The 27765-nt window shown below is 39.9% G+C and overlaps 3 protein-coding genes and 1 non-coding gene across 4 annotated transcripts in view; 2 read left to right on the top strand and 2 right to left on the bottom strand.

Annotated features, from left to right (window-relative positions):
- The first annotated feature begins 2345 nt into the window (after positions 1-2345).
- On the top strand, positions 2346-2506 carry LOC149063612 (U1 spliceosomal RNA). Its single transcript, XR_016196111.1, has one exon. It is a non-coding gene; the product is annotated as a U1 spliceosomal RNA (small nuclear RNA).
- A 5116-nt stretch (positions 2507-7622) lies between these two features.
- LOC149063606 (menorin-like) overlaps positions 7623-27765 on the bottom strand; it is a 49665-nt gene continuing 29522 nt past the window's right edge. The window contains exons 2-3 of the mRNA XM_089255827.1: positions 9013-9245; positions 7623-8907 (exon numbers count right to left, since the gene is read on the bottom strand). Of these exons, the coding sequence (XP_089111953.1) occupies positions 7729-8907; positions 9013-9245 (1412 nt within the window). The 3' untranslated portion in view covers positions 7623-7728. The remainder of the gene's footprint in view (positions 8908-9012; positions 9246-27765) is intronic.
- Positions 12704-13904, top strand: LOC149063611 (TD and POZ domain-containing protein 4-like; the record flags this gene model as incomplete). The annotated part of the gene is made up of 1 exon (XM_089255914.1): positions 12704-13904. A coding segment is annotated over one exon (870 nt), but the record flags the coding sequence as incomplete, so codon positions are not given.
- LOC149063610 (speckle-type POZ protein-like) lies at positions 23084-24649 on the bottom strand. Its single transcript, XM_089255828.1, has one exon. The coding sequence runs from the start codon at positions 24383-24385 to the stop codon at positions 23270-23272; it is 1116 nt and encodes a 371-aa protein (XP_089111954.1). The 5' UTR covers positions 24386-24649; the 3' UTR covers positions 23084-23269.

The raw sequence follows: 27765 nt of genomic DNA, 5'->3' as shown, positions 1-27765 counted from the left end.
CCATCTTTTTTAGTTTTCAAGTTTCGAACGACTAAACGGGAACAATTTATTGGTGTTTCCGATTCTGGCTATCTGGGCAATGGCAATACCTTCTAAAGCAGAAGGTATCTTCTGCTCTAGAAGGTATTGGCAATGGAGGAACGCTCCATTCATTTACATAATGTCGCCTCTTTGCGAGAACCGGCTGTGAGAAACAGGAAAATCCACGCGTGTCGAACTAGTATTTGAACTAGATTATGAGCGATAAAAGATACTGATTAGTGGCTATGTTACGCGGATCCTTCAAGTGGCCTGGAAATGTGCCCGGGCCGCTTAAGTGCTAAATAAATGTGTTGCGGGCCACTTAAGCCTGCTAGAAATGTGTGTAGGTCCACTTATGTGCTCTGGAACTGTGCCGCGTGTCACTTTGAGTTGGCTGGCAACATCAGATAATTCCACGGGTCACATTTTACCCGTAGGATATGGGTTTAGCATATATGGCTTAAACTTAGAGGGTGGCTCGCAATGAATTTCTTAAAGACAAATTTTCAGTTCTTAGCTTTCGAATCGCATTGAAATTAGCACAAATTAATTATAATCACATATACAGGTATTTTCTTCCGAAATTTAAGTTTTTTATAAAATATTTTTTTTGAATAAAAAAAATAAATTTTTGATAGAGGGGCGTAGGTGGGCTCGTGCGCCCCCTTCAATGACGTACGTCTCTGATCACAATATGCGTTAGGTAGTGGGGAGCAGAGCTGACGGAGGAGGGAAGGTCAAAAGTGGCTAAAATTATGATGACGTATTACTTGAATGGCCCCCTAATCCCGTGAGGGATAAGATTTTTTGAGAATTATATAGATAGATAGATAGAACCGCTCACAGCCCCGGACTGATGCAAAGCATCTTACTTCCATTACCTCAAAACAGGCAGAGTTGTGTCGGAAAAGTAAGCAAAGATTTATAGTGGTGGCTCCCCTTGCCCCGTGCTCGCAAGTTTCGAATTACTCGCGTCGTTCTCCCCATGAAGACAGCCATCTACTCAATTCAACATATAAACCATTTGACAAAAATGGGTGACTGAATCCAATGTCTAGGGAGAAAACATTATATATAATGCCCTCCCACCTCGGCTGCTGAGATTGGATTTTCTTGAATTCTAATTCGAATGAAATTCATTCAATACAGTAAATGTATCAAGTTTTATAAAAGTTATTTGTAAAATAAATTTTATAAAACTTAACACAACCAATAGGCTTATCGCTAAAATTCGGTCGAAAGTAATCAATACGCTTATTGGTTGCATTTTTCAAGTTTCAAAGAGCTTGTACACAAATGACGGTTGTTATTCCTCAAACCTATTTACTTTCCTACCAGACCAAAGTTTTACTCCTGGCCTGGGACTGGGCATCAGCGGGCTTACAAATTGTGGCCTCGTGGAGGGAACGTGTGAGAATAAAGAGAAACGGTGTATGTGTGTGAAACCGGGATTACACTATAAAAGTTTGATAAAAGTTATTTTATAAAATTTAAAAAATGCTGCCAATAAGACTATCGGTTGCATTTGCGCGAATGTAACCGGTACGATTATTGGTTGCATTTTTCAAGTTCTATAAAAGAACTTTTATAACACTTTTACAGTGTAATCCCGGCCTAAGGCTGGTATTACACTATAAAATCTGGATAAAAGTTCGTTCATAGAACATGAAAAATGCAACTAATAGGCGGATCAGTTAAGTTCGCTCGAATGTAACAGATGTTCTTATTGGTTGAATTTTTCAAGTTTTATAAAATAATTTTTATCAAACTTGTAGTGTAATCCCGGCCTGAGGCCAGGATTACACTATAAAAGTTTGATAAAATCTATTTTATAAAACTTGAAAATTCAGCCAATAAGCTTATCGGTTGTATTTGCTCGAATGTAACCTGCGAGTTTTATTAAAGTTTTATAAAAGGGAATTTATCAAACTTTTATAGTGTAATACTGGCCTGAGAGGAAATTCTTTTTTTTGTCAAAAATCCCGGATAAAGGCCTCTGGGTCACGAATTTTTGCAGGAAAAATGCATTAAAACATCATTAGTCCGTGCTTTCAGCTGTGAAGAAATCTTGGAAAGGTGACGTCACTATCATGCACCTCGCACTGCCATCTATTGTGAAGAAACGTTCACAAGCCTTTCGAGTGATGATGAGGTATACAATTAGGAAAGGTTAGAAATTATGAAATAAAATCGACAAATCACTTAGCATATAAAGTTCAATATTAAAATTTCGAATAATAATATATATGTAAGGGAAAACAATTATCTGTTGAAAATGTTTTAACGTAAAAATGTTTGTATAATTGTGCAAGCTTCATTCTAGCATACTTACCTGGCGCTGGAGATGCCGTGATCAAGAAGGCGGCTTTCCTGGGACGAGGCCTTCCATTGCACTCCGGTTGGCTGAATCCCGCCACATCTGCTAATTGCAGTTGCTTGGGGCGCACAATTTTTGGTAGCGGGGTTAGCGTTCGCGCTGACCTCCCCTTATCTAATGAGAAGGCGATTTTTGCCACTTAATTCTGCGCGTGATAATTAGCGTTATAGCTTGGGCGGCTATCGTAATTGTTTACGTGAAACTTCATTGCAGATTCATTTTGCGAGATCGTCAAAAGTAGTGGTACTCAACCTTTTTTTGTCCATGGCCCCCTTTCAACCATTTTTCATTCCTGTGTCCCCTCTTGCGAACATGAATAATTTTCTACTCCCTCTTTTCCTCCCCCCATTAGCAGATGGTTATTCAAAAATTGTCTGAAGTATAAATGATTTAATTTGATTAATTTTTAATTTATTAAAATAATGAAAAAACAAACATAATAGAATACTGTAAATAATAGAATAAATTATTTTCAATCAATGTAAACTCTGCGCTTGAAGACGGCACAATGTCATCAAGTTACTGTACTGGATGAAATTTGTCTTATTTCCAAATTAGTTTTTTTGTGTGTGTGTAAATGATTATGGTTTCATTGAGAAATATTAGTTGTAGCTTCCAAAATATGCATTTTTTTATAATGATAAAAATCGCAAAAAGTGGTAGCAAGCAGTTTTATTAATTTTATTCTCTTAATGCGGATAAAAGTAGTAATGAGGAAGTAGCCACACAAATGAATCACAACTGAATAGTTCAACTTTTCACATCGTTTTCAACAATAATACATGTATCAAGGATATAGGTTCATGTTCTAGCCCTACTATGAATTTAAAAAAATTAACTAAAATACGTGTGAAACTTCATTCCAGATGCATTTTACGAAATCGTCTAAAGCAGTGGTTCTAAACCTTTATTAGAAGCCTGGTTTTATTTATTTTTGTAAGTGGAAGGTAAAACGCGCATGATTAATAGAACGTGAATGGAGAAAAAGGAAACGGCAGATCCGGCGGTTGAGAAACGATGGTCTAAAGCAGCCAAAGTTGCATTAACAGTCTCTCTTTCAAGTGGCTTTGAAAGCAGCGGTTCTCAACCGGTGCTTCATGTGCACTCTCTCCAGGGGCCCCGCAGCCGCTCGAGGAAAAAAAAAAAACCAGACCAGTAAAATGTAAAAAAATAATTATAAGTATTTTTTATTAGTAAAAATAAATCGGTAACTTTGATGAAAAATTAAAAGATTGGCCTACGGGGCTCCGCCATAGAATTTTTTTACTAAAAAGCACTCCGCGAGTAAACGACGAGTTCCACAAGACGACGATCGCGTTTCGGAGGGCAATTTTAGGCATCCCTTTGAGATGGGAAGAAAAGTTTGGAGAGTGGTGTTTAGGTTCAAAACAATCTCCCTTCTATTGGAGCCCCACAGTTTTTGACACCCTTTATTTCTTGTTTGGTTTCTATATACCAACATTTTAGTTTGTTACACTTTGTCAGTCTGTGCGGACCGGTTCGTTGAAGATATACAGTACTTATTTATTCCCGTATATAATATGGAGTGGAGCAAAGATTTTAGAAAATCTTTAGAATTTTTCGATCGTTATGACGGAGAACCTATGATATGGAATCTAAAGAATGAATTTCTCTCTCTCTCTCATAGAGACAAGATAAAAGTAGATTACGCTTGAAGATAAAATTAGTAAATATGAATTTTCATTGATATATAAACTTAAATACCTTCATCATTAGTTTTGGAATTATTTTCCTCATTGGATACGAATTTCATTAGTTCGAAGTTATTTTTTTCATTAAATATGAATTTCTATCAATTCTTAAATTTATCAAATATTAAATATTCCAAGATTTTAAAATCACGATTATCTAAACCAGTTTCCCAGCCTTTTTTGTCCCATCGTCCCCCTTCTTCAGAAATTTTTTTCTCTCAACGCAATCCAACCCATAGGATTCTATGTATAGCTTCTACTGCCCCCCCCCCCCGGAGTATTTCATCGCTCCCCAGGGGACGTTAACGCCCACGTTGGGAATCACTGGTCTAAACGTTCCTCGTTGGGCTTGGTGACAGATCCGCACTGTACATTTCCGCACACGGTGAATTTGGTGACACTTCCGCCACACATGGGCCCTTCTTGCCTTTCTTCTCTACCGTAAATGGCCTGAAGCTATAAAGGGGCTGTATCTACATGAAATTGTGCCATGAAATATGTGGGCTATCATGCATATTTGTGATTGAAATCGTGGTAAGTGATAAAATATAAGAACTTTTATTGTTATGATGTCGGTTGTTATGATTCTTTTAGTTTCGTTTGTGACTCCCTGAAGAGAAAGTCGCACGCTTTGAAACTTAAAATCAACCCGCAATGTGATCTTAACTTTATTTTTTGGTCACATTTGCAATATTTCACCAGCACCCTTGGGGAATGCAGAAATGATGTTTAGATACCTGTGTTCACTTTATTTCTTACCCTAGTAGAAAAAAAAACCAGATCGTAACCTTTCCCTCTGAGGCTTGCATAATAGGTGCTGTAAAATTTGTTAAAAAATTTTTTTTTCCATAAAATTTACCGAGGTGATCAGTGATTATCATAATCGCTGGTTTCCCGTAACATTTACTGGTAAAAAAATAATTTGGAGTGAAATATTCCAAAAGCATTCGACATTCTAGAGATGAAAAAAAGGATAACTTCAACAACGTAATGTGGATACAGCCCCTATACAACTCTTACCCACTTAAGGGAAGGAATAAATGAAAGTAAAGGGTGTGTATGTGGAAAGAAAAAAAAAGAAATTTAAGAAAAAGCTTGGGGGTACTTAAATGACACCAAATTCCCCATGTGCGGAAAGGCACCGTGCGGATCTGTCTACACACCCCTCGTTGTTGGCTCTCGTACCCTTATTATTTATTGGTTTTGTATTGAAAACCGCAAACTGATTGTTTCTCCGAGTCCAAGAGAGGCGCGTATGTCCGTGCGCCGTCTTGTGAGCCTAATTAAAAATGTGTTCAGCCTAATTAAAAATTTCCGCGCTTTAAAGAGCACCGCGGTGCTCGCGAATTTTCACCGGCATGCAATTTTGGACCAGATGCCGCCGCATGAATATCTAAATTTGTAGTTACGAAGTCCTCTATTCCTAGGCTTAAAGAAGGTTAAACAGAAAGAAAATGGGCCGAAGAAAAGTTAGGATCAGAACGAGACGCTTCTTTTTTTTTATCAAACTAAGGATGAAACAGTGCCTAGCCTGCGTTTGAAAAAGCTTTCTCAAAAAACACTCATCTTCTATTCGCAAATCTACAAAATAAGCCTACGTGCATGCCAAATACATCAAGATGCAATCATACAACCTTGCCAAAGGTCAAATTCCGAGAAATGACAGTTTACAGAATATTTTTACACCAGACATTTCCGTACTCAATCCTTTTTTTTTCCCGCCTCTTAATGTTATACAGTATATCGTTGTAATATTTTGCCATTATCCGTGACTTAAGTAATATACGTATCGTTTGAAATACCCGTGGGAATTATTTACGAGAAACGCTTCATTCTTTGTTATCATGATAGTAATGTAGCGCATCTTGAGCGGAAACATGTCACCGCGTGGGATTCGATTCTCGGGGATTATCAAATTCGTTTTTGAGACAGGATAAGAGCATATCGGGTTCAACGAATTGCACAGGGTGCCTGTAAATTATAATGCGCTCTTTATATCATCAACCTTTCACCGCAGAGGAATAGTTTCAAATTTAAAAATGCTGAAAATGAGTTCAGAAATCACTTTGTACCAGTTTTAGGGGTGCAAATACAGTGTCACAAAATAAAAAATACACAAATTTTTATATGTTCCCTCTGTCCTCTCTTGTGGAAAAAACCGCGTGGACTATATATGTTCAGTCCATGGCCCCGCTGGCCAAATATGGTTTCATTCGTATGTTCACTCACGCGGTCACTCATTCGGTTGGAGCAAGTGAAATGTCTAGCTCACCTGATCACTCATAAGGTCATTGGCTTGGTCACTCATTCGGTTGGAGCAAGTGAAATGTCTAGCTCACCTGATCACTCATAAGGTCATTGGCTTGGTCACTCATGCCATCATTCGCCCGTTCATTCTTAGTCACTCATACGGTCAGGGCAGGTGAAATGTTTGGGTAAATGTCCAGCTCACTTACTTACCAAAAGCACCCTTTACTATAATTTCAACTTCCCTCCCCCCCCCCCCCGAAGCAGTGCAGCACTCATCTAAATTATTTTTAGTTTTAATTGTAATTAATATTAGTTTAATTAGTTTTGATTGTAATTTATTTAATTTTAATTAGTTGTGATTGTAATTTAATTAGTTTTAATTCGTTTTGGTTGTAATTTAATTAGTTTTGATTGTAATTTAATTCTCAAATTTTCATGCATCTACAAGCACACGTTTTCAAGATATAGCAGTTTTTCTGTTGTACTTTTTTCGCACCACCTTACGTCATGGATTTTCGGGTAACGGTGGGTGTTTGGTGGCCTAATCCACCATCCGCCAAGCTGACTGATGCCTCTCCGTGGCGTGACCCATAAACAGGGGGGTGTTAAGTTATGGGAATGTGTAGGAGTTCCCGGTCTATATGACCATGATATACTCTCTGGCAAAAGCAGTGGCGCCTTGGCCATTAAGATCTCCATCTTATCGACCGTGTCTGTCAGCATAATGCCATCAGAAACCAGCAAAGCTGTGGATGGACGGATCATCCCACTGGATGTTTCCTTGCTGGCAGTGATCTGGTGCGAGGGTCGCGGCGTGCAATGTTCCTGCTGTCGATTCCAACAACACTGAATGGTTTCCATGCGCCATCCAATCTTCAGTCTCCACTCCGGTAGTGAACAGATTCCAATAGCCGTTGCTCCTGAGAGAGCTTTCGTCCTGCTGAAGACTGGACTGCTTTTAGAAAAATTTTGGCTAAGTTTCCTGAGTGAAGAGATACGTTGCACCAGTTTTCATCTTTCGCTCATTCATCTTCTTCATCGACGTACTTCCATGATGGTGTTCTCCATCCCTCATCATCTCAAGATAAGATAGACTGAACTTTCATGATGGAGCCACTCAAGATGCTGTGTTTGTGGAATTTGCGCGGTTCAGTTGTATGCCGGCCTGCGTGCCGGATCACGGATATCCATGGGGACTCTTGTCCCCCAAATCGATATAATGTATCTTTAGATTTAATAAAGATATTTCATAGGACTGCTCGTAACTAATGAAGACTTTATTTCCAGGATACGTACAATATGTACATGATTCGCTAATCAATCGCAAATATCACAGAAACACTTGAAACACCAAATTAGTATTCAGAATCATAATATCAGGATCGTTACTGTGACTAGGACGATCCCGATCACTACAGCGGACGAAAACAGTCCTTCTGATCCAGATGCCATCTCTTCACCTTGGAACTGCAGATCATGGACGACAACGTGACCTTCTCCGGAAGATATGAATCCAAACCTGACGGGTCCAGGGGGCAAAACAAGTCTCCTGCTGCTAGGCACCTCCGTAGTTCCCTGTTCCATCATTTCCTTTTCCGACAAACCTTCCTGGTCGCACGGCAAGGTCCAGGCTTGGAATTTCTTTTCGGCAGTCGTGTCCAACTTGAAGAAATGACAAGACCACGCCTTGGAAGAGAAGTCCTGTTCGAACGTGTGGAGTACCGACTCATTCATAGAGGTCAATGTTTCGTTCCCTGTACTGTCTCTCGGAAGGGACGAGACATCTGCCAGGACGAGCAGTAGCTGGTGTTTCGTTGGTGGTGTGGGCCGAGTCCTGTCTTCCGTAGACGAAAAGAAAGAGACCTTGCCTTGAATCTTGAGATTTGTTTCGTCTTGTACGTTATAAGACCTAGCGGAAAGCAGCGCCGTCTTTGAATCCTTACCGAACATTATGGTGCCGTTATCAATGTACACCTTCGAGTAACAAACTCCGTCTTCAGGAGGATCCGTACGCACCCGCGTCCATCGGAACGGGACTCTCATATCGATCCTCATACCAGTGAATGCCCGGTTCTTCTTGGATACGAAATCTCTTAGCAACGGTTCCGGAACGTCGTAGTATACCCGGGAAGGTTCGAAAGCTCGCCGTATCGTCAGCAAGTCGTCGACGTCCACGCTGTCCTTTTTGCCGCTCCAAACGGTCAACGTCGACGCCGGAAACCGATTCAGAAGCCATTGAAGTTGCGGGATGGAGCGACACGCGAACACTGCCCTCACTGGAAACGTCAGAGGCGTTTCATCTTTAGGTTCGTCTTCTTGTCCAAGACAACCCAGGACGTCCGCCATCTCCCGGACGTGGTTCCAGCCGTAGTGCCAGGTCATCGGATCGAACGTCTCGAACCAATACGTCGTCCAACCGACGGATAGAGTCGCGTTCGGGAAGAGATCCTTGCAGTTACGTATGAATTCATTCGCCGAGACTGGCATCTGGATGGCGTTGACTGGTCCTGGGAGGATGTCGGCGTTCAACCACAGAGGAAAGTTGATCTGAAACGTACAATAAACTAATTAGGACTCGTTGATGGCACATTCTTTCGTATTCAAGGCATTAATCACTTTTTAGAGACCACAGAAAACGTTGGAAGAACTCACTTTCCGCTCGTGTTTCCTCAAAGCATCCAACGTCGGCTCGACAGCAAGGATCGACTTAAAGTCGAGTTTGATTCCTTTGCCAGTCGCTCTGGAGATGACGAAGTCTAGCCATTGATCGAATGATATGTCCGAAGTGTCGTCTGGAGGATGTGCCATGATCGGTATTTTCGGACCGGTCTCTTTACCGACAACTTTGCCTACCGATATGTCAGCTTCCAAGAAATCTACGTCACCTGAAACAGAATAAAACCGTCTCTTAAACATCAGATATTTGCATATAGCACGCAGAGTTCACCAATACGCATCAAGAAGCGTGATTCACGCATCAAAATTCACTTTTGATCCTCCAAATTTCGTTGAGGAGTAAAAATACTCCTTCGCATATATATGTTAAGTAATTTTCTTAATATAGATGGTATTTTTTCGGCCCGAAATCTACTGAGAAATTGAATTTTCTGGATGTTATGTTGAAACTAATATTTGGAAAGAAAAGGGATTCGTCTCCTCCGGGAATCGAACCAGGGTCCCCTTGCATACCGGACAAGTGCGCTAACCAATACACCAGAGAAACACTTTTCAATTCCTTATAACACGCAATAGTAGCGGAGGAGACAAATTACTTTTCTTTCCAAGAATTAGTTTCGGCATAACATCCAGAAAATTCAATTTCTCAGTTTTTTCCCTAATAGATTTATTTTTCTCACAGAACAAAAAAAAGTTCCACTCAGCAGTGAAATTACTCTTCAAAATTGTATTTCGCGATAGCACCGTTGCAACTTCGAGAAGTAGTTTCTCATTCATGATTGGCTTTCTGGGCATATCTAGGGGATCCCGACCTGTGATACGCGTATTTCTATCGATTCAAGAGTACACAAAAATAATCAACAATGTCAGAAAAAAAAAGAGAAAAGTAATGAAATAGAATGAAAACATCAATTATAACAGAATATATCCGGAACGGAGGGGAAAGGGTCGCAAGCCCCCCTCACGTATTTCTATCGTTACTCAATATTCGTATGCATGTCTACGGGATTGACGATTCGTTATGCGTATCTAAGAGTGAAAAAGCCTCTTACAACATGTCTAAGAACCACCGTTTTAACACGCGCTCGCAAGTTAACAGCTGTCGGTGAAGACGGCCATTTAAGGATGAGAAAGCCTCTTACGCATGTCTAAGGAATAATCAAGGCTCCTACGCATTTAAGCTCAGTTATTCACCACAGGTGGGTCAGGGGTGAATGTGAACACGACATAGACGATATTTTTTTTAAGTGAATACGTCTTTTGAATGATCTGACGACACTCGAAGCATTGCGCGGTGAAATTCTTTAAATGCTCATATCTCGGGAAGTACCTAACGCAAGTCGAAAGCAATGGTATTCGACAGATGCACATTGTAATGGTGCATTCAATGATAGGAACCGAGAGACACCTAGGCTCTGTCGCACTCGGTGCTACAAGCATATTGTCCCTGAGGACTCGGGTGCCTCCGGGGAACCTAACCATTTATTGGAATTGCTTTCAATGAGATATCACTCACGGGGTTCCGATATATCTTCCCGTCTGGGAACCGGGCCCGCTGCCTTGTTTTGCAACAAATTGTTTTCCGCTATATCTCGAGCAGTTCACAAACAAAAATAGTAGGCATTGGTGTCGTTTCGACCAAACGCGCGATTTAAGGCACAAAAAAGTATTCATGTCGGAACTTGCGGCTGTGTCTATGACATAGCCGGCCTACTCCAATTTTTTATGTTTAAATTAGTTATTATTTTACTTAAAATCTCAAGGCAATCCTCTCAGCGAGAAAGGTGTGACTTAAATCGGGATTGCACCATAAGAGTTTTATAAAAGCTCTTTTATAAGACTTTTATAGTGTAATCCCGGCCTTAGTCAATGTACAAATTTGTACACAAGTTATGTTTTAGTCCCAAACCTTTTTTACTTAAATTTACAGACAGCTGAAGTTGGTTTTCTGTGATTTCAAACTTCGAGGCGCGAATGCGGGCCAATCTCCCCGTTAAGAATTCTCGCCACAGAGAGCAACAGGCCTACAACGGAATAATTATTCATTTATTACACTTCACGCACAACACTAGATACGCAACTCAACTGTTAGATACCACACTTCCGCCACAACTCACTAGGGGGGGGTCATTCAAATATTACGTCAGCATCGAGGGGGGGGGGAGGGTTTCGGATTTGATGACAAGGAGGGAGGGAGTTTTTTAAGGTTGCTTGCGTCATCAACCACCCTTTTTTTTTGAAGATATGAATGTATTCTAAGCTGCTGACGAAATTTTGCTGACATGGGGGGGGGGTCAGTGTTTTGCTGACAGGGGGGCAGGGGGCTAAAAATGGTTAAAAATCTGCTTACGTAATACTTGAATGGCCCCTAGGTGATAAATTGCCCATGGCGATAAACCCGAGTTGTGTTCGGTTTGAAAGAAGGGAAGAAAGTCAAATTTCCAGAAGTGGAAAAAAAAACCGTTCCCATTTACCCCAATTAATTCCATAACATAGACGTCCTGATTTATATGAACGAATTTTTCCCCGTGTTATGTATATATATATATATGATATTGTCCGTTCAGCACTTTGTGAAAGTGATAACAATACCTAAATGGCAATATTAACGGCGATTCTTATTAGCGGTGTCAATTACGGAAAGCATTGGTGACGTCAAAACACGCCTATTTTTTTCTATTCTTTTATTGAGGATTCAAAACCCCTCGATAAATGAACGTTCGAAATAGAATTTTTTCCGTCCGATCACGTGATCATTGATTCCTCTCTCGCAAATACATCTAAAATCTTCAAATCATCAGCAAAAAGTAAGCAATAATCCGAACTACCAGCCAGGTCGTGGATAAACAGAAAAAAAAATGCAATGGCTCGACAATAGATCTTTCAAGCACATCTGATGTACGGTATTACAAAATGCTTTAGAAATAACACAAATTTGTATTTAACATAATAATCTCCGTTATGTTAAATAGGTTTGAAGCCATCTGAGTAGAGGAACGCAAAAAACAAATTCTAAGTTTAACAAGCCAATATTTCAAAATTCACGCGATCAAGTGCTTTTTTCCAAAATCAGTATGGATCAGATCAGGTTGTATATTATTCAGGGCACCAACAATGTAAGAATTTAAACATAAAATTCTTACATTGAAATTAGTAGTGGTAGAAAGGTATTTTACAAATCAGTGTTGCTTGTCAGTGATATAAATTTCAATTTGAGAATACAGATAACAGCTTCATGAAAAATTGATACACGCCAATATAATCCGATTACACCATCACTACCACTACTACTCTGCCAAATGCCGACGAGAGTATGCGAACAAAGTGCAAGGTTCAGAGGAAAGTCTTCAGAAGAAAAAAAAAACGACGCTGATAACAACTTTCCCGCGTGTCTTCTATCAGACTCTTAACAGCATTCGTTACCGTAACTGGGATCGTGAGCACCGTACCGAATTTATGTTCTGCTTTGGTGGACATTCTTCGAACGTATTCTCCATGGAAAACGAAACTGCTGCTACATTACGTGCCAGCGGTAGTATGGTCGGCGATTTCGTCACTTCGTGGACTTTGAAGGGATTCAGTCGACGGGAAGCATCAATCGGGAAAAGCAATCCACAGTTCGGTCATCGGCCCTGACCAAAAGACCACTTGGCAAATACGCATCTAACCTGGTGGAATCACCAATGAAGTTAATGGGAAATATGTATCCTGCGGATTGCTATTTACGTCACAAGACAGTTGCGTGCGTTTCGCCATTTCGCTGAAGAATTCTTCCGAAGAGACAATACAGACATTCCACTGTCCCGAATGGACCGTACCTACTCAACACGAAGAGTTCCGTATCGAAACTTTCGTGCCGAGGGAAGCTCTTCTGAAACGGCTGTCGGACGACGACACGCTCTTGGTCGTCGTCCAGCTGAGCTATTCGACGCTCTCGGTGATCACGGATTCAGGAAGGTCCGTGAGATACGATTCAGCGGGCATCAGCCCACAGGCAGCCGTTCTCGACGACTTGGTGTCCTTGCACAAGACCGGGACGTACGGTGACGTCAACTTTCGCGTCGCGGGGAAGGACTTCGCCGCCCACAGAGCTATACTGGCGGCTCGTTCCAGGGTATTCGCGGCCATGTTCAAGCACGACGTCTTCGAAAGCAGGTCCCGCGTGGTGGAGATAAGCGACTTCGACGAGCGTTGCGTCAAGTCACTCCTGCGGTTCGTCTATTCGGGTACCGTCGATTCGATCGACCGCGCGCTGGCGCTGCAACTGCTGCAGGCGGGAGAAAAGTACGACCTGCAAGATCTCAAGACGTACTGCAGTAACTTCCTGATCGCGCAGCTCGACGTGCTAAACGTGCTGGAGGTACTGATCGCGGCAGACGTGTTCAACGCCGCCACGCTGCGAGCCAAATGTATAGAGTACTTCTGCCAGTTCAAATCTTCCATCGATCTTCAAAACCACGGCGCAATATTGCAACAGCATCCAAAGATCTTGCTGGACATCATTTCGAAATTCCCCGCGGTTCCAAGGAATTTTTGAACATCACGCATGTCTTACCACCAGCAAGGTAGACGCGGATCCAGATGGGGACGATTGCCCCTCCCGAGAGCCGAATAATATTGGAAAAATTGGTCTGTACCATGAAATACTGGACGATACCCTTCCCGAGAGCCGAATAATATTGGAAAAATTGGTATGTACCTTCAAACCAGGGTATGAAAAAATCATATTATGTTTATTTAAATGGGATTTCTTTTACTTAAAACAGCAGACTGCTTATTAATTGAAAAACAAATCGTGTTAATTATTGTATAAGTATACATATAATTTCTCAAATTTAGTTCATTAATGAATAAACGAACGAACTTAAAGCAAGGAAATAAAATGAAAAATCGGTGGATATAAACCCCAAAAATTTGTGTTTGCTTTCATTCTGTGTGAGTGAGTGCTTTCTTTCGTTCATATACAGGATGGTAACTATCGACCGCCCGATAATTACGCACGAGATTCCTTGTGAAAAACTAATGTGGGAAAAGTGTTTTCAATTTTTTTGATTTGACCCACATAATTAACCGCTTCGCTTACAAGCGATTGGCAAGAAATTCGGGTGAACTATAAATCGAATCGGCGATAAATATGGTAAACATGTCCTAACCTAACTACTTCACGTTAGAGAAAGAAAGTAAAGAAAAAGTAGAAAAATAGTGGGGGGGGGGGGAAACAAATGAAAGGAAAACAGCGTAATACATATAAAGAGAGGATATACTTTATACTTATCCATTATATATACTGTACATTTATTTCTCCCCCCCCCCCTCTCTGTTATCTGTAATACTTACAAATGTAGTAGGTACGAAGTATATATTTTTTTTTTTCTTTTCACCCTCACCTACATCGCTCTTACATGTATGCATGGTGATTCGAAACTTGACGTACAAACTTTTAGGGGAGGTAGAAAACACAAAAACGAAACAGAATCACAACAAAAAATCTGAATCGCTTTTTTTTGTGCATAACTGTGGACGGTGCGAATTTTGAGCACTTGTTACATATGGAACTTAACGTGTACAAGTACTGCCCTCGTGTAAAGTACCGCTAAATAAAGAGTTTTTCCGCCCATTATTGGCTTGTCATTTCTGCATCTTGGTTTATCCTCTAGCTGATCAGGTTGGGGTTTCCCGTCATACATTTCTCTATGTGTGATTCTTTTCTTTTTGTTTTCTACCTCTCGTAAAAGTTTGTACATTGAGTTTTGAATTACCTTACATAGTAGAAGGATATATGACGAAATCCAAAAGAACTTTTTTTTTGTCGTAGGGTTGCAACAAAGCTTCAAGAAGAGAGAGGAAAGAAAACACAACTTTTTTGAATTTATTCCACTTGCGTTTAAACGCAATATTACGTCCTTGATCGTATAGTAGTTAATGAGGTCACTTCAAAATCCCGCCAAATTCACCGAGCGTACACCAAACGTTGGTGGTTTTTAGGCTGATAGAAATGAACTACAACCCTGATCGTAATCAAGAAAGCTACAGCCATGCAAACCGATTGCCCTTAACAGAGAAAGAAAAAAAATTTACCACATTTTGGCAAGAAAGTGTTGATTTTGGGATAACTTCCTTTCCAATAAATATCGTTTGGCTAACGCTTTACAAATCTGGTGACAAATTTGCCAATATGATGTTTAACACGTAATAACAAAGTTAACATCACTCTTCACGAAGAGGAAAAAGCGCCAATCGTGAAAGAAAATAACAGAACTTGGCTTCTTACTGTTTTCAATATTCCAGTTCGTTTTTAATTAGGGGCCATTCAAGTATTACGTCAGCATCGATGGGGGGGAGGGGGTTTCCGCTTTGCTGACTTTTTATGGCGGGGGGGAGGGGGGGGGTTGAAGGTTGCTTACGTCATCAACCACCTTGCAGCGATACTATTGTATAGCAACCAATAATCCAGCAGATGGCGTTAGTCATCCATGATTGCTGCTGTGAATGCAGCGAGTGTATACTTGTATATGTGTACTACCAACAGAGAGAGTCGAGACTTCTGAATGTCCGGATGCGTTTGTACTCGACTGCAATGTAAATAGTAAAGTTTAACCCATAGTAATTTTAATAGTAATAAATTTATATAATAAAATATATTAAATCAACATGTGCAAATATAGTGAATCCTTACACTATAACCCTTTATGAAAATATGAAATATTCTTAATGGCATCTTACTCGGTGCGCCAAAAACGAAAAAAACCTTTCGATAGTTTGTGGGCACTTGAAGTAAGATCCCCCCCCCCCTTTTGATAAGTGCCCTACAGAGCCATTTTAGCGATCTCTAAATGTTTCGCGGATCCAAGTGATCTGGAAATGTGTCCGGGCCGCTTAAGTGTTATGGAACTGTGCCACGCATCAATTAAGTGATCCGTAATTATATGTCGCGGATCACTTAAATAATCCAGGGCCATATTTGGTCCGCGGGCCAAGGGCCTTTATGCGATTTATCATTATATGGCTTAGAGTGGGGGTCGCAATGAATTTATTAAAGATAAATTTTGAGTTCATAGCCTTCAAATAACATTGGAATTGACAGAAATTGATTATAACAACATATAAAAGTATTTTCTTCCGAAATTTCAATTTTGATTTGACATTAAAGAAATGAATTTTTGATCGTCGGGGGGGGGGGGAGTACGAGCTCCGTATGCCCCCCCCCCCCCGAGATACGTCATTCATGTTGCAAAAAGGTTGTATAGTTATTTTATAATTTCAAAAGATAATTTTTATACGGACACCCTGTGCTTTTTCAAAAACCCAATTAGAAAGTTGTTGACCTATCTCTCCTGAAGCCAAAAAAAATCCGCGTTTCCAAATGCGACATTCGCAAAGATATTAGAATTCAAAAATCGGAGGAAAGTTGGAAAAGAACAACACAAATCAGGGGAAGAAACGTTGTCCGTTGGTTTGTGTGTTGCTTCCGTAATTTAAGTTGTTATAACCGTTTTATTTTATACCGTTCATTTATATCCGTTTCGTTATTCCGTTTTATGTTGTTATATCATATGTTGTGTCCATTACCATACGAGTTGTTTTATTATCAGGTTGAATCGCATGAAAAAAGAACACTTGTTATAATTTGGTTCATTTTTCTATGAGTGCGTTGAAACTTTGTGTAGAGGTAGAGTGGAAGGTAAGGAAGACAATCCCTACTACGGAATGCACTGGACCTAAATAGTCGTGCGGAATCACGTGATATGCGGTAAGTCGACCAACAGCCAATCGGTTGCTTTTTCATCTGCTTGTATGGCCATAGTTGCGAGTAAAGAAGAGCAGAGTGGTGTTATTAGTTCTTTAGTGGCAGAAGTAGTTCGCGAAACGCAACGGCGAACGAAGGCAGTGCACGGAGAACATGTCAGCACTGTCATTGACTCGAGTGCAAGACTGGCACAATTGTTTTCACGAGGGACGGGAATCTGTGAATGATGATACGCGGCCTGGTCGCGGTCACCTCGTCATCACGGACGCTCCGGTGCAATAAGTCAACCAGATAATCAACCCAAACACACGATGCACAATAAGGGACTTCAGCAAGAAGGTGGGAATGCATATTCGATTCTGTTCTTACTATAATTGCAGAGAAGCTCCACTGCAGGAAAGTAAGTGCAGAATGGGAACGCTTGTGCCAGCCCTGCATACATGTGCCCCAGTGGTAAAATGTTCGTCGTTCCCTGTGAAGGTTGCCGCCAAGGTCAACGGGTTCGAATCCGGGCACAGAACATTAGAAAGAAGTTATTTACCTACCGAGCCTGTTGCGACACCCGATAGATGGAGCCTTCAATTCCCGCCCAACTCCACTGGTTAGAAATTGATATATGGTGGCATACGGCCGGAGCCAGTGTACGGTAAAGTGGTCCTGTATATGAGTCAATGACAGTACATGCTCGCCAATGAGCTTCGCGAACTCCTTCCGCTACTAACAAACGAATAACACCACGTTGCACTTCTTTACTCGCAAACATTCCGCAGATGAAGAACAAATGATTGCCAGTTGGTCGATACCGACGGTGATCCCATACGACTACTTGGGGAAGGTCCATCCCACAGCAGGAATAGCTCTGTACTAGATAATCATATTCTATTTTATGCCATCTAAAACTTGGGGGATGGCAACACCGATTTTATCTCTAATTGCAACCGGATTCTCCGTTTTCTCAACCCTTTAAGCGGTTTTTTAAAGTTTTCCTTAATCCGCATTATAACTGCTGCATTTGAAATTGCGAAACCTTCCTAAATTACCACCTATTTTCAAGAACAATTATTTTTTCGATTGCGAGCTGAAAACTGCTCTCTTACCCCCCAAAAGCATGATAATTTACTCAGCCCATCGCTTTTATTTCGCTCACTAAGATACAAAAAAGCCTGCCATGATGTGTGTGGGGCTTTCTAGGAAGAGAAACACTTTTTTTTTTTGGGGGGGGGGTTCTTTTTGTATTATTTATACTGAACGTATATTTTTTTCTCGCTTCTTATCTAGCCTTGAACAACAGCAGACTCCCCCACTGACAGTTGATTGGTTGGGAGGTGGGACGGAAAACTTGTTTTATTGTGAAAACAGCTTCATTACGTTTTCAGAAGACGAAATATATCTCGGGGTGACAGAAATAAAGCAGATCAAGTTTGAGACGAGGTATATTTAGTGTTTGATATATGAACGCGTATATTTAGTTTTGTTAACATTAATATTCATGTTTGCCAGAAACCAGTTACGTATTCTTAATAAATCTTCATTTATATTAGTATTTAGGGTATTTAAGTTCTTTGATTAATATAAAATCACTATCATCCACGAAGCTTATGAATTTTCTTTTTATGTCAAGATTACACAGGTCATTTATATAGATAAGGAAGAGTAGTGGGGCCCTAAACTTGAGCCCTGAAATACTCCATCGCTGATGGATAAACTCATGCTGATTTTGTATCGTTGATTTTAACATAGATAACGATTCGAAAGATATACAAATACAACGCCACAACAGGCAAAATGCCCAACGAGGTGGCTGAGAAAAAGATGCCCATAAAAATATGGATGCCATATATTTCCAAAAATATAGCAACCCAATTAAAAACGTAATTAGAAACATTATAAACAATATATACACATGATAAAATATTATACAATGCCCATAAAGAATATATGGTTGTCTTATTCTAAGTATGGACAGAGCTTCTCGATTTACCCCAACATGTTTATCGTATTTCTTTTTAAACGTGTCAATTGTGTTACAATTTATGATTTAAACAAGTCAAAAATATTACCCTTATGAAAGGATATGACGTCACTCTCCGCTATTCATACAAGGTTTTTAACAACTGGTTGTTGCGAAGATGAATTTGTGGAAAGATAAAATTCAACTGCCTTTGCGGATAATCGAACCCACGTCCTTTTGAGAGATTCGTTGCCTTTGAAGTCTAGGGCGTTCACCCGAAAAGTGAAAGGACGTGGGTTCGATTTCTCGCAAAGGCAGTTGAATTTTCTCTTTCCAAAAATTCATCTTCGCAACAGCCAGTTGTCCAAAAAAACCTTGTATTACCTCTTATTCCAATTGAATGCAATTTTGTTAGTAGAATATCATGAATCACGGTGTCAAAAGCTTTGGAGATATATATCAAAAAATGGCTATTGTCTCGTTAGTTATCGATACTGTTATAAGTAAACTTGGTGAATGATATTAAGGCATTTTCAGTATTAGAGTTGGGCAGGAAACAATACTGGTTTTCAGAGAAGAAATTGATTTTATTTAAGGGAGTGAGTAGGCGGTTTTTTAAAATATTTTCGAAGATTCTGGAAAGTGCAGGCAAAAGAGCAGATATAGGTCTATAATTACTCGATTCATTTATATCACCTTTCTTGAAAATCTGAATGGCGATAGAAATTTTGAGACATTTAGGAAAGTACCTTCGTTTATAAGTTCATCGAAGAGACACGTCAATACAAAAGTGTGATTTCTTGCAAAAATTTTTAACAATTTTGCATCAATTCTATCCACGCCAAAACTTTTATTATCGTTTAGTCCGAAAATAGTATCAAATACTTCACGAGAATCAATTTCCGTGCAACAAAAGGAATGCATATTCGTTCTAATATATGTCATAAAATTATCGCTAATGGTGATTTACAGAGGTGAAATACTGATTAAAAAGATCAGATAGATGCGATGACACGGTGTCAGGGTACACGGATTTAATGTTTTTTTTTAACGATTTTATTCACTAATCTCCAGTCTTCTCTGCTGTTCACACATTCGTTGAAACGTCTAGCATAATATTCATTCTCTCTGCTTTTTCTTTATTTCGTTTTTAATACATCGAAGATTGTTTTGCAAGCTGTGTGATAGAATCTGTCTCCGGGAAATCGAATGCATTTTTCATATAATCTCTAGATTTAATCATGTTTAGGACGGTATTCACCGACATGGTTTAAGCTATAGTCACAATTTTTTGATAAGATATCGACACGGATTGGTTAAATTAAAGGTTTTAACCAATCTATGTTGATCTCTTATCCAAAAATTGTAACTACAGGTTTAAACCATGTCGGTGAATACGGCCCTAAGTCAGGGAATGTCAGGGGTAATCCCTCCATTTTTGTTTTTCTTTCCTTCAACATGTAAAGTTATTTTTGTTAGTTTTATATCAATTTTTCATGAAAATCCGAGAATTTAGAATTTGTATCTGATCCAAGAAATGTTCTAACTAAACACCACAGAATTTACACAGTTCCAAAATCACATTTTTGAGATATAGGCATTGTCATTTAAAAATCAAAAATAAAGCATACACACAAATGCAAATTAAAATATCATACATCAGCATATTTAGCCGTGCCGTACGCATGTATTTGTGCATTTACTTCACTTCTATTTAGTTATAATTAGCAAGACTTATTTTTAAAGCTACTAAAAGCCATTTTTTGGATATATCATGTTCTGACCAAAGACCACAGAATTTGTAATCACACGAAAAGTTTTCTATTTCCTCGTATTTCATAATTTTAAAACATGAATTTTCCTTCTTTGACGGTATTTCGACATACGAAATATGTGACAGGATGATCTTACAAACATTAGGAAAATGATCAGTTATCCCATTGATTAATCGAGCTGCGTGTAAGTTGAATTTCTATGAACATGTGTTCAACGCATGTGTTTGACTGATTTTTAGTAATGCCATTTATTAGGGGCGAGAACCCATATTAATGTATGTCGTCTAAATAATCAGTACTGATAACCCATCAGTATTGATGGGTTTAATATGCCAATATTAATATCACCGACTATGAGAATATTTTTGTTTTCGATCAGTGGTAAAATTTCCTGCATTTCAGTATTAAAAACATCGGTATAAAAGGAATGAGATCGATGTATGGAAAACAAGACTAGATCAATTTGTTCCCAATACAAAATAACATTTTCTGCTGAACACCATGTGATAATCGATTTTTTTTTTGAATTTGGATTTTGCATTGGTATGTATCACTACAACCGCCAGATGTATTGTAACTTCGACAACAATAAAATAAGTTGAAATTATTGATTTGGGGCCGTTCAAGTATTACGTCATCATCGATGGGGGGGGGGGGGCAATTTCCGATTTGCTGACTTTTGAGGGGGAGGGGGGGGGTTTGGATAATGCTTACGTCATCAACCACCCTTTATGAAAATATGAGTTGGATTCAGAGGGGCAGAGCTGATGACGAAATTTTGCTGACAAGGGGGAGGACGAGGTCAAAAATGGCTAAAACTTTGCTTACGTAATACTTGAACGGCCCCTTTGATACAGATCGTTTCGTCTTCGTTTATCCATATTTTAGTTATTACTAAAACATCTATTTTGTCATACATATGAAAATATGTTTAGATCGTATACTTTGTATATTTAAATGTACTACATTAAATGCTATTGATTTATCGTTTGGGCATAGAAATTTTAAATATTCCAGAGTGCTCAAGGTTAGGAACATAGACAAATTACAATCGATCTTAAATAAAGTCCACATGCTTCATTTTTGACTGCTGGTCTTCCTGTGTCTCCATTTCGGAGTTCAAAAGCGCCACTACTCAATATCCAACCGATTAGTTCTCTCAGACTTATCTCTCGTTTAACTTTCAAAATCCTCCATGAGGGTTTCTTTCAATATCGACCCTTCCAACATTCTAATTGAACTCGCATTTTTCGGTTGCACTCAACCATTCCCCGAAAATTGCAGCCCATCTTTGCTCCTTCAGAGATTGTCATAAATTTAGTTTTTCTCCCAAGAACTATTACCGAATGGAACAACCTCCCGCCAAATATTGTAGATCGCACTGCGATTTCAGAATTTTCTTGTAAGGGATAATTCGTCAGCACCGATGGGATGGGAGGTGCACCCTTTATAATAATGTGAAATTTTGTATGTGCTACGCATCACTCAAGTGATCCGTAATTAATGCCGCGGGTAACTTGAGCGATGTAGAACCGCACTGGGGGCCGCTTCAGTTCTCTAAAACTGTGCCACGGATCGCTTAAATGTTCTGGAACTGTGTCGCGGGTCACGTCACTGATCTGCGAATGTGCCACGGGCCTACTTGAGTGATACGTGAATGTGCCGATTAGTTCATTTTTACAAAATTAGGTTTGAGGGGGCAGTCCACATCCGAGATAACTCCCAAGACTACATTTGGTTCACAGGTTTACCATATATGGCATAGGGGGGGGGGTCGGAATGAATTTCTTTAAAAGAAATTGAGTTCTTAGCCTTCAAATAGCATTGAAATTAACAAATTGATTATAACAGAGAAAAATTTCGAAAGAAAATACCTTTTAAAATATTTTTTTAATGCAAAAAAATAAATTTTGATTTTTTGATCGTCTGTTGGAGGGGGGGAAGCGCACGAGCCTCCCTATACTAATCTTTCGGCGTACGTCTCCGATTCCACCAATATGCGTTGAGGTCAAAAATGGCTAAAAATTTGCTGGCGTGATACTTGAACGGCTCCTAAAATCAATTGTCACTTTTGTCATACTTAGCCACCGCATCCTCTTGTACAGTCCTCGGCCAAGCAATATTGAATAAATAAATGTGCACTCTATGAATATGTAGGTACGTGTAAAAAGAAAAACTTCTTTACTATTTTATACATAACGATGTATGAATATGATAACTATCTGTAATGAACGTATTATAATTTGTTATTAAGAATGGCAATTATCCCTATTTTCAAGGTGTAACTTTTTCACAGTTTATACGCATTTCAAAAAATGGCTATCATGCGTACAGAAAAAACTGTACTTGGAGACTTTTTTGCATTCATATTTGAATTCGGCACCCCAAAATTAGTCGAGAAAAACCTTATTTCACTTGTGTTATAGAAAAAAGTAAAAAATTATTGGCCAGTGTTATTAAAGACTTACATTGAAATTTCTTGAAATGAAAGTGATCGTGTTGTTGATTTTGGGTAGCGGATGAAAGATGTTAAGAAACCCTGCTCTAATATAACAAACAAAATGACTGCACAAGTCGGTAAAAATCATTATTTACTTATATGCCTGTGATTTTCATGACGTCTGATTACGATATTATGAACCGTCAATATATGGATTCAACATGCATATTTTGAAAAATTCAATGAGTGACTTGTTTTTACCATGCAGTCCAATGCAGCGTCAGGGTCACGTGAAGATGAATTTTTTTTCCATACGAACGTCATTTCGGAGATTTCAAACAATTGATCAAATCGATCAGTAAACTCTTGTCGGCGCATTCAATAAACTCACCGTGTTCGTCGGCGTTGATCTTTGCACTGGAAGCACAGAAATGATCGATGGCCCTCTTCTTGAGAATCGAATTATTGGCTGCATCGGCTACGGCGGCTATCTTCAGAGCGTTATCGTCGTTGAGCTGCGACATCAGGAAGTTGCTCGCGTACAGCTTCAGGTATTCGTCGTCGTACTTGTCGGCAGCTCTGAGTAGCTCGGTCGCGAGGTTGACGTCCACGTCGGTGACGGTACCACTGTATATGAACTCGACGAACGACTTCACGACTTCCGGATCGAAGTCGTCGATCTCCACTCGACGCGTTTTCCTTTCCAGCGTGTCGTGACGGAACATGGCGGCAAAAACATTGGATCTCTTGACGAGGAGAATGCTGTGGACGGGTATGTCGACGCTTTCCACTGCCAAGATCATGTCGGAACTGTCTTTGTCGGCTGACTTCAGATCTTCGACCAACTTCACAAAAGGACTCCTTCCAGAGCAAAAGGTGATGTCCTTATTGACCACAACCGTAGGCATAGAGAAGATCAGTTCGATGCCTACAACCAGGTCGTCGTCGGACAACTCACCCTCTAGGTCTTTCCGTTTTACAGTTTCAGACCAACCGCCTTCTTTGTTCGCATGAAACACTTCAGTTTTATTTTGGCTCTTCCAAATCACAGTTCCGTCAGTCCGGCGAAAACTAATCGAATACGTGGCTGTAACACCATTCGCGGGAGCGCCGTTGCACAGGAGAAAACACGACACGAAACCGTCACGATCACCCAACAATCCTTGTGGATATATTTTCGCGTACCAATGCGTGCCGAAGATTTTTCGGGGGTGGAAACTCGGACTTCTCCAGGAATCTCCGGAACCGTTCTCGAGCTCGGAAAAGTCCAGGAGTGTCCAAGAAACAGTGAAGTTTCCGGTAACCATCGCGGAACATCGCATGCTTCCTTCGACAGGACAAACAACAGCTCGGCTATTCCTGTCGCTGACCGACTTTGGTGGAGTAACAGCAGATACGTCGGAGATGGGCCAGATTGGTTGAGGTTGACCGAACATCAGAACGCTTGTGATGTGTGAAACCAGGAAATTCACTGAGCTTTAAACGCGACTGTTTACGCAGTGCAACCGTTTAAGTATCCGGTACGAAATTCTCTATATTTTTGGCAAGATAAGAAAATTGCAACTGTGATAAGTATTGGACAAAAAAACAAAAACGTTTCCTCTCGTCACGTGTGGAAAAAATTGTTTGTTCTCCTGACACTGAGGCTGGAGCCTCTGGATTAAACGCCTACGCCTTGAAAAATCCCTGTCGGGCTCATCGAGGGTGGAAAAACCACCTTTTTTAGTCAAAGTGACGTCTAATCGTTAATAAAAAAAAAACACATAGAAGACGGCTATTGGCTTACATTAAAGGAAGAGATTATAGGGTGCTCTGTTATTGGCTGTAGCGAACGTTACACTGCGGATGACGAGGCGGCTTCGGTTCGTCCAGTGGCAGGGCTATCATTTCAACATTTTCCAGGGGGTGGGGGGCAAAGCACATGTAATCAATGTATGTATAAATGTATATACCATTTTTAGTGTATTTTCAAAAGCCCCCCCCCCCTAAATGACGGACCTGTCCAGTGGCTACAGATGGAAGCAAGCCGACTGATCATCCGCCATTAATGAGCAGTGTGACGTCAGCCAATAGTTTCCTATATGCAAATTTTCAAACGATTAGAAGTCACTTTGACGTCAACAGAAAGCTAGTTTCATTTTACAAGATATACAGAAGACTGGATGTTGTGAAGATATTTATTATTTGAGATGTTAATTTTTTAAGGAAGGAAAAAACTCATCTCTGCCTCTACCGGTAGTCGAACCCGGGTCCCTCGATTGCCGGACGAGTGCTCTGACTACTAAGCTACAGAGGAGATAGAGATTTTCCTTCGCTAGAGCGTATAATAAATATCTTCACAACATCCAGTCTTCTGTATATCTTGTATTAACAAGTGGAGAGCGACATTCATGTCATATATATAGCCATCTGGTGGCTCGTCGTCCATGAGCTATTAGCTGATCGGTTCACCGTCCATTGCACGGTTCCGTTCGGCACATATACGCTCTAGCGAAGGAAAATCTCTATCTCCTCTGTAGCTTCGTGGTCAGAGCACTCGTCCGGCAATCGAGGGACCCGGGTTCGACTCCCGGTAGAGGCAGAGATGAGTTTTTTCCTTCCTTAAAAAAATTAACATCTCAAATAATAAATATCTTCACAACATCCAGTCTTCTGTATATCTTGTATTAACAAGCGGAGAGCGACATTCATGTCATAGTTTCATTTTATTTTCGATGAGTCCAATGGGGGTTTTCCAAGGCATTTTAACTCTCTAATACGATAAAAATGTGATTTTCAACCGGATTCCAAACCGGATGATACTTTAATGTCAAAAATAAGTATAATTGATAAATTAGTCTAAATTATCTAAAAATACTTATTTCACTCATGTAATAGAAAAAAAAGTTAAAAACTGTTCACCAAGTGACTTATATTGAAATGATTTCTTGAAATGAAGTTGGTCGTGTTGATTTTGGGTCGCGGCTCTAATACAACAAACACAAAATGACTGGAAGTCGGTAAAAATCAACGTTATTTAATTACATGCTTGTGATTTTCCTGATATCTAATTACGATATCATGAACCATCAATAGGCTTAAAGGGATCCAATATTTAACATGCGTGCTTTGAAAAATTCAAAGAATGATTTCTTTTTACCGTGCAGTTCAATGCAGCGTCAGGGTCACGTGACGAATTTTTTCCATGTGAATATAGGCGGCGATGGACTTGAAAGTCTTGGGGGGGGGGGCACGATGATGATGATGTCAATTCATATATATACATTATATCAGTCGACTCCACTTTTGATGCTGGGGAGGGGAACAATGTTCTTTCCCCTCATTCATTCGTACTTGAAGTTTAGAGAAATTGACAAAATTTAACATTTTTCTTCAATTATTTTAATATTACTCAAAATTCCACGATCGACACGGTATAGTTTGTTATGCTTAATTTATGGTTCAATAACATAAAATAAATTAAAATATCGTTAATACTTCAATGTTTACCGGTCGCGCCCAATGTGTTCGAAAAATGGGAATTGACCAAATTTTTGCAAGTTTCATTGCGCAGCTCTTTGCCCGTTTTGTTCTGACAAAATGACCCAGAACTCACCACGAGGCGGTGGCTGCACGTCGAGTTCCACCCACACCCTACCCAACCAACCATCCAAAGTAGCGGTGAGTGTTTAAGTTACATTAAATTTTGAAACCAGTCACCAAAATTCACTAGGATTCAGTGGTTCACTGTTACACACTTCTATTGATTCTATTCTAATTTCACACACATTTATATTCTGACTTGTGTGGGAAAAATCAGACATAACTGATCTTGATAACAGCGTGTAGATCTGATGTAGCCATTTCTAGCTCCATGTCCACATACTTTAGTTGAGGCCTCGGTAACAAGCTTGACACATCTCTGGACTGCATGAGTGTGACAGGGATACTTCTTGATGTCTCGGATGGGGTTAGTGTCGGAATTGATGAGTGATATAATATCATCACATACTTCTCGTAATATTGGGGGAGAGAGAATACAACAGGCAAGTATTCCAATGAATTATTTCAGTATATAATCGGTAGGTTTAAAATTTATCTTAGGTGGCACGAAGTATCCGAGCTTTTCCTTTAGAGGCGGATTGTCTTGCTTTCAAAATTCTCCTATATCCAAGCTCTCGAATGTGTTCTGTCACCAACGATCATAGCCAACAGTATATTTTCAGGGTGTGCAAAGAACGCATTGCGTTCAATTACTGTATTAACAACTTGAAGTAGATTGTCAGATAAATACCGTGATGTTTGATTTGCTAGAAAAACATGTTTAGGGCCGTCAGTAAAATATCTGTTCTTTTTTATGTTGAACCACACAGACATGTATGGTTTCAAGATGAAATTAACTACTTGTTTCAAGTTCTCAGAAAGATTGGGCAAACTTATATACAACCTAAGCACTCTATTTGCCGCAGTTAGCCATCTAGAACGTGATAGTGGACTAGGATTTCGGATTGACAAATCTTCTGGATAACGTCCCGACTTTATTGCTTTGGATATGTCTAACAAATACTGCTGGTCTCTGCTCAGCATCTTTCTGTCTACTTCTGGAATCAAACAATCTACAGATTCGTACTTCACCACAGAGAGCTTTTTACACTTAATAAGCTGTTGTCCAATGGGCCCAGAAAAGTATTTTGACCCTATGGTTGCACCATCTATATGCTGGAAAATATGACGGAAAGGGAGTTTGTTGAAGTGCAGTAGACACACGCTCCACTATAGTGGTCTTCCCACGTGCAGTTCTAGCTGACGGATAACGCCATTCTTCCAGCCAGTGTTA

Source organism: Pholcus phalangioides, unplaced genomic scaffold, assembly GCF_987345545.1.
Source record: "Pholcus phalangioides strain wild (caught in Gottingen) unplaced genomic scaffold, Ppha-v1.0 ptg000172l_1, whole genome shotgun sequence".
Classification (NCBI taxonomy): Eukaryota; Metazoa; Arthropoda; class Arachnida; order Araneae; family Pholcidae; genus Pholcus; species Pholcus phalangioides.
Note: the sequence above shows the minus strand (reverse complement) of the source record. Positions and strands in the feature narration are given on the sequence as shown.

Coding starts and splice junctions, on each gene's coding strand:
- LOC149063610 (XM_089255828.1), bottom strand. CDS start 24,385: ATGTTCGGTCAACCTCAACCAATCTGGCCCATCTCCGACGTATCTGCT.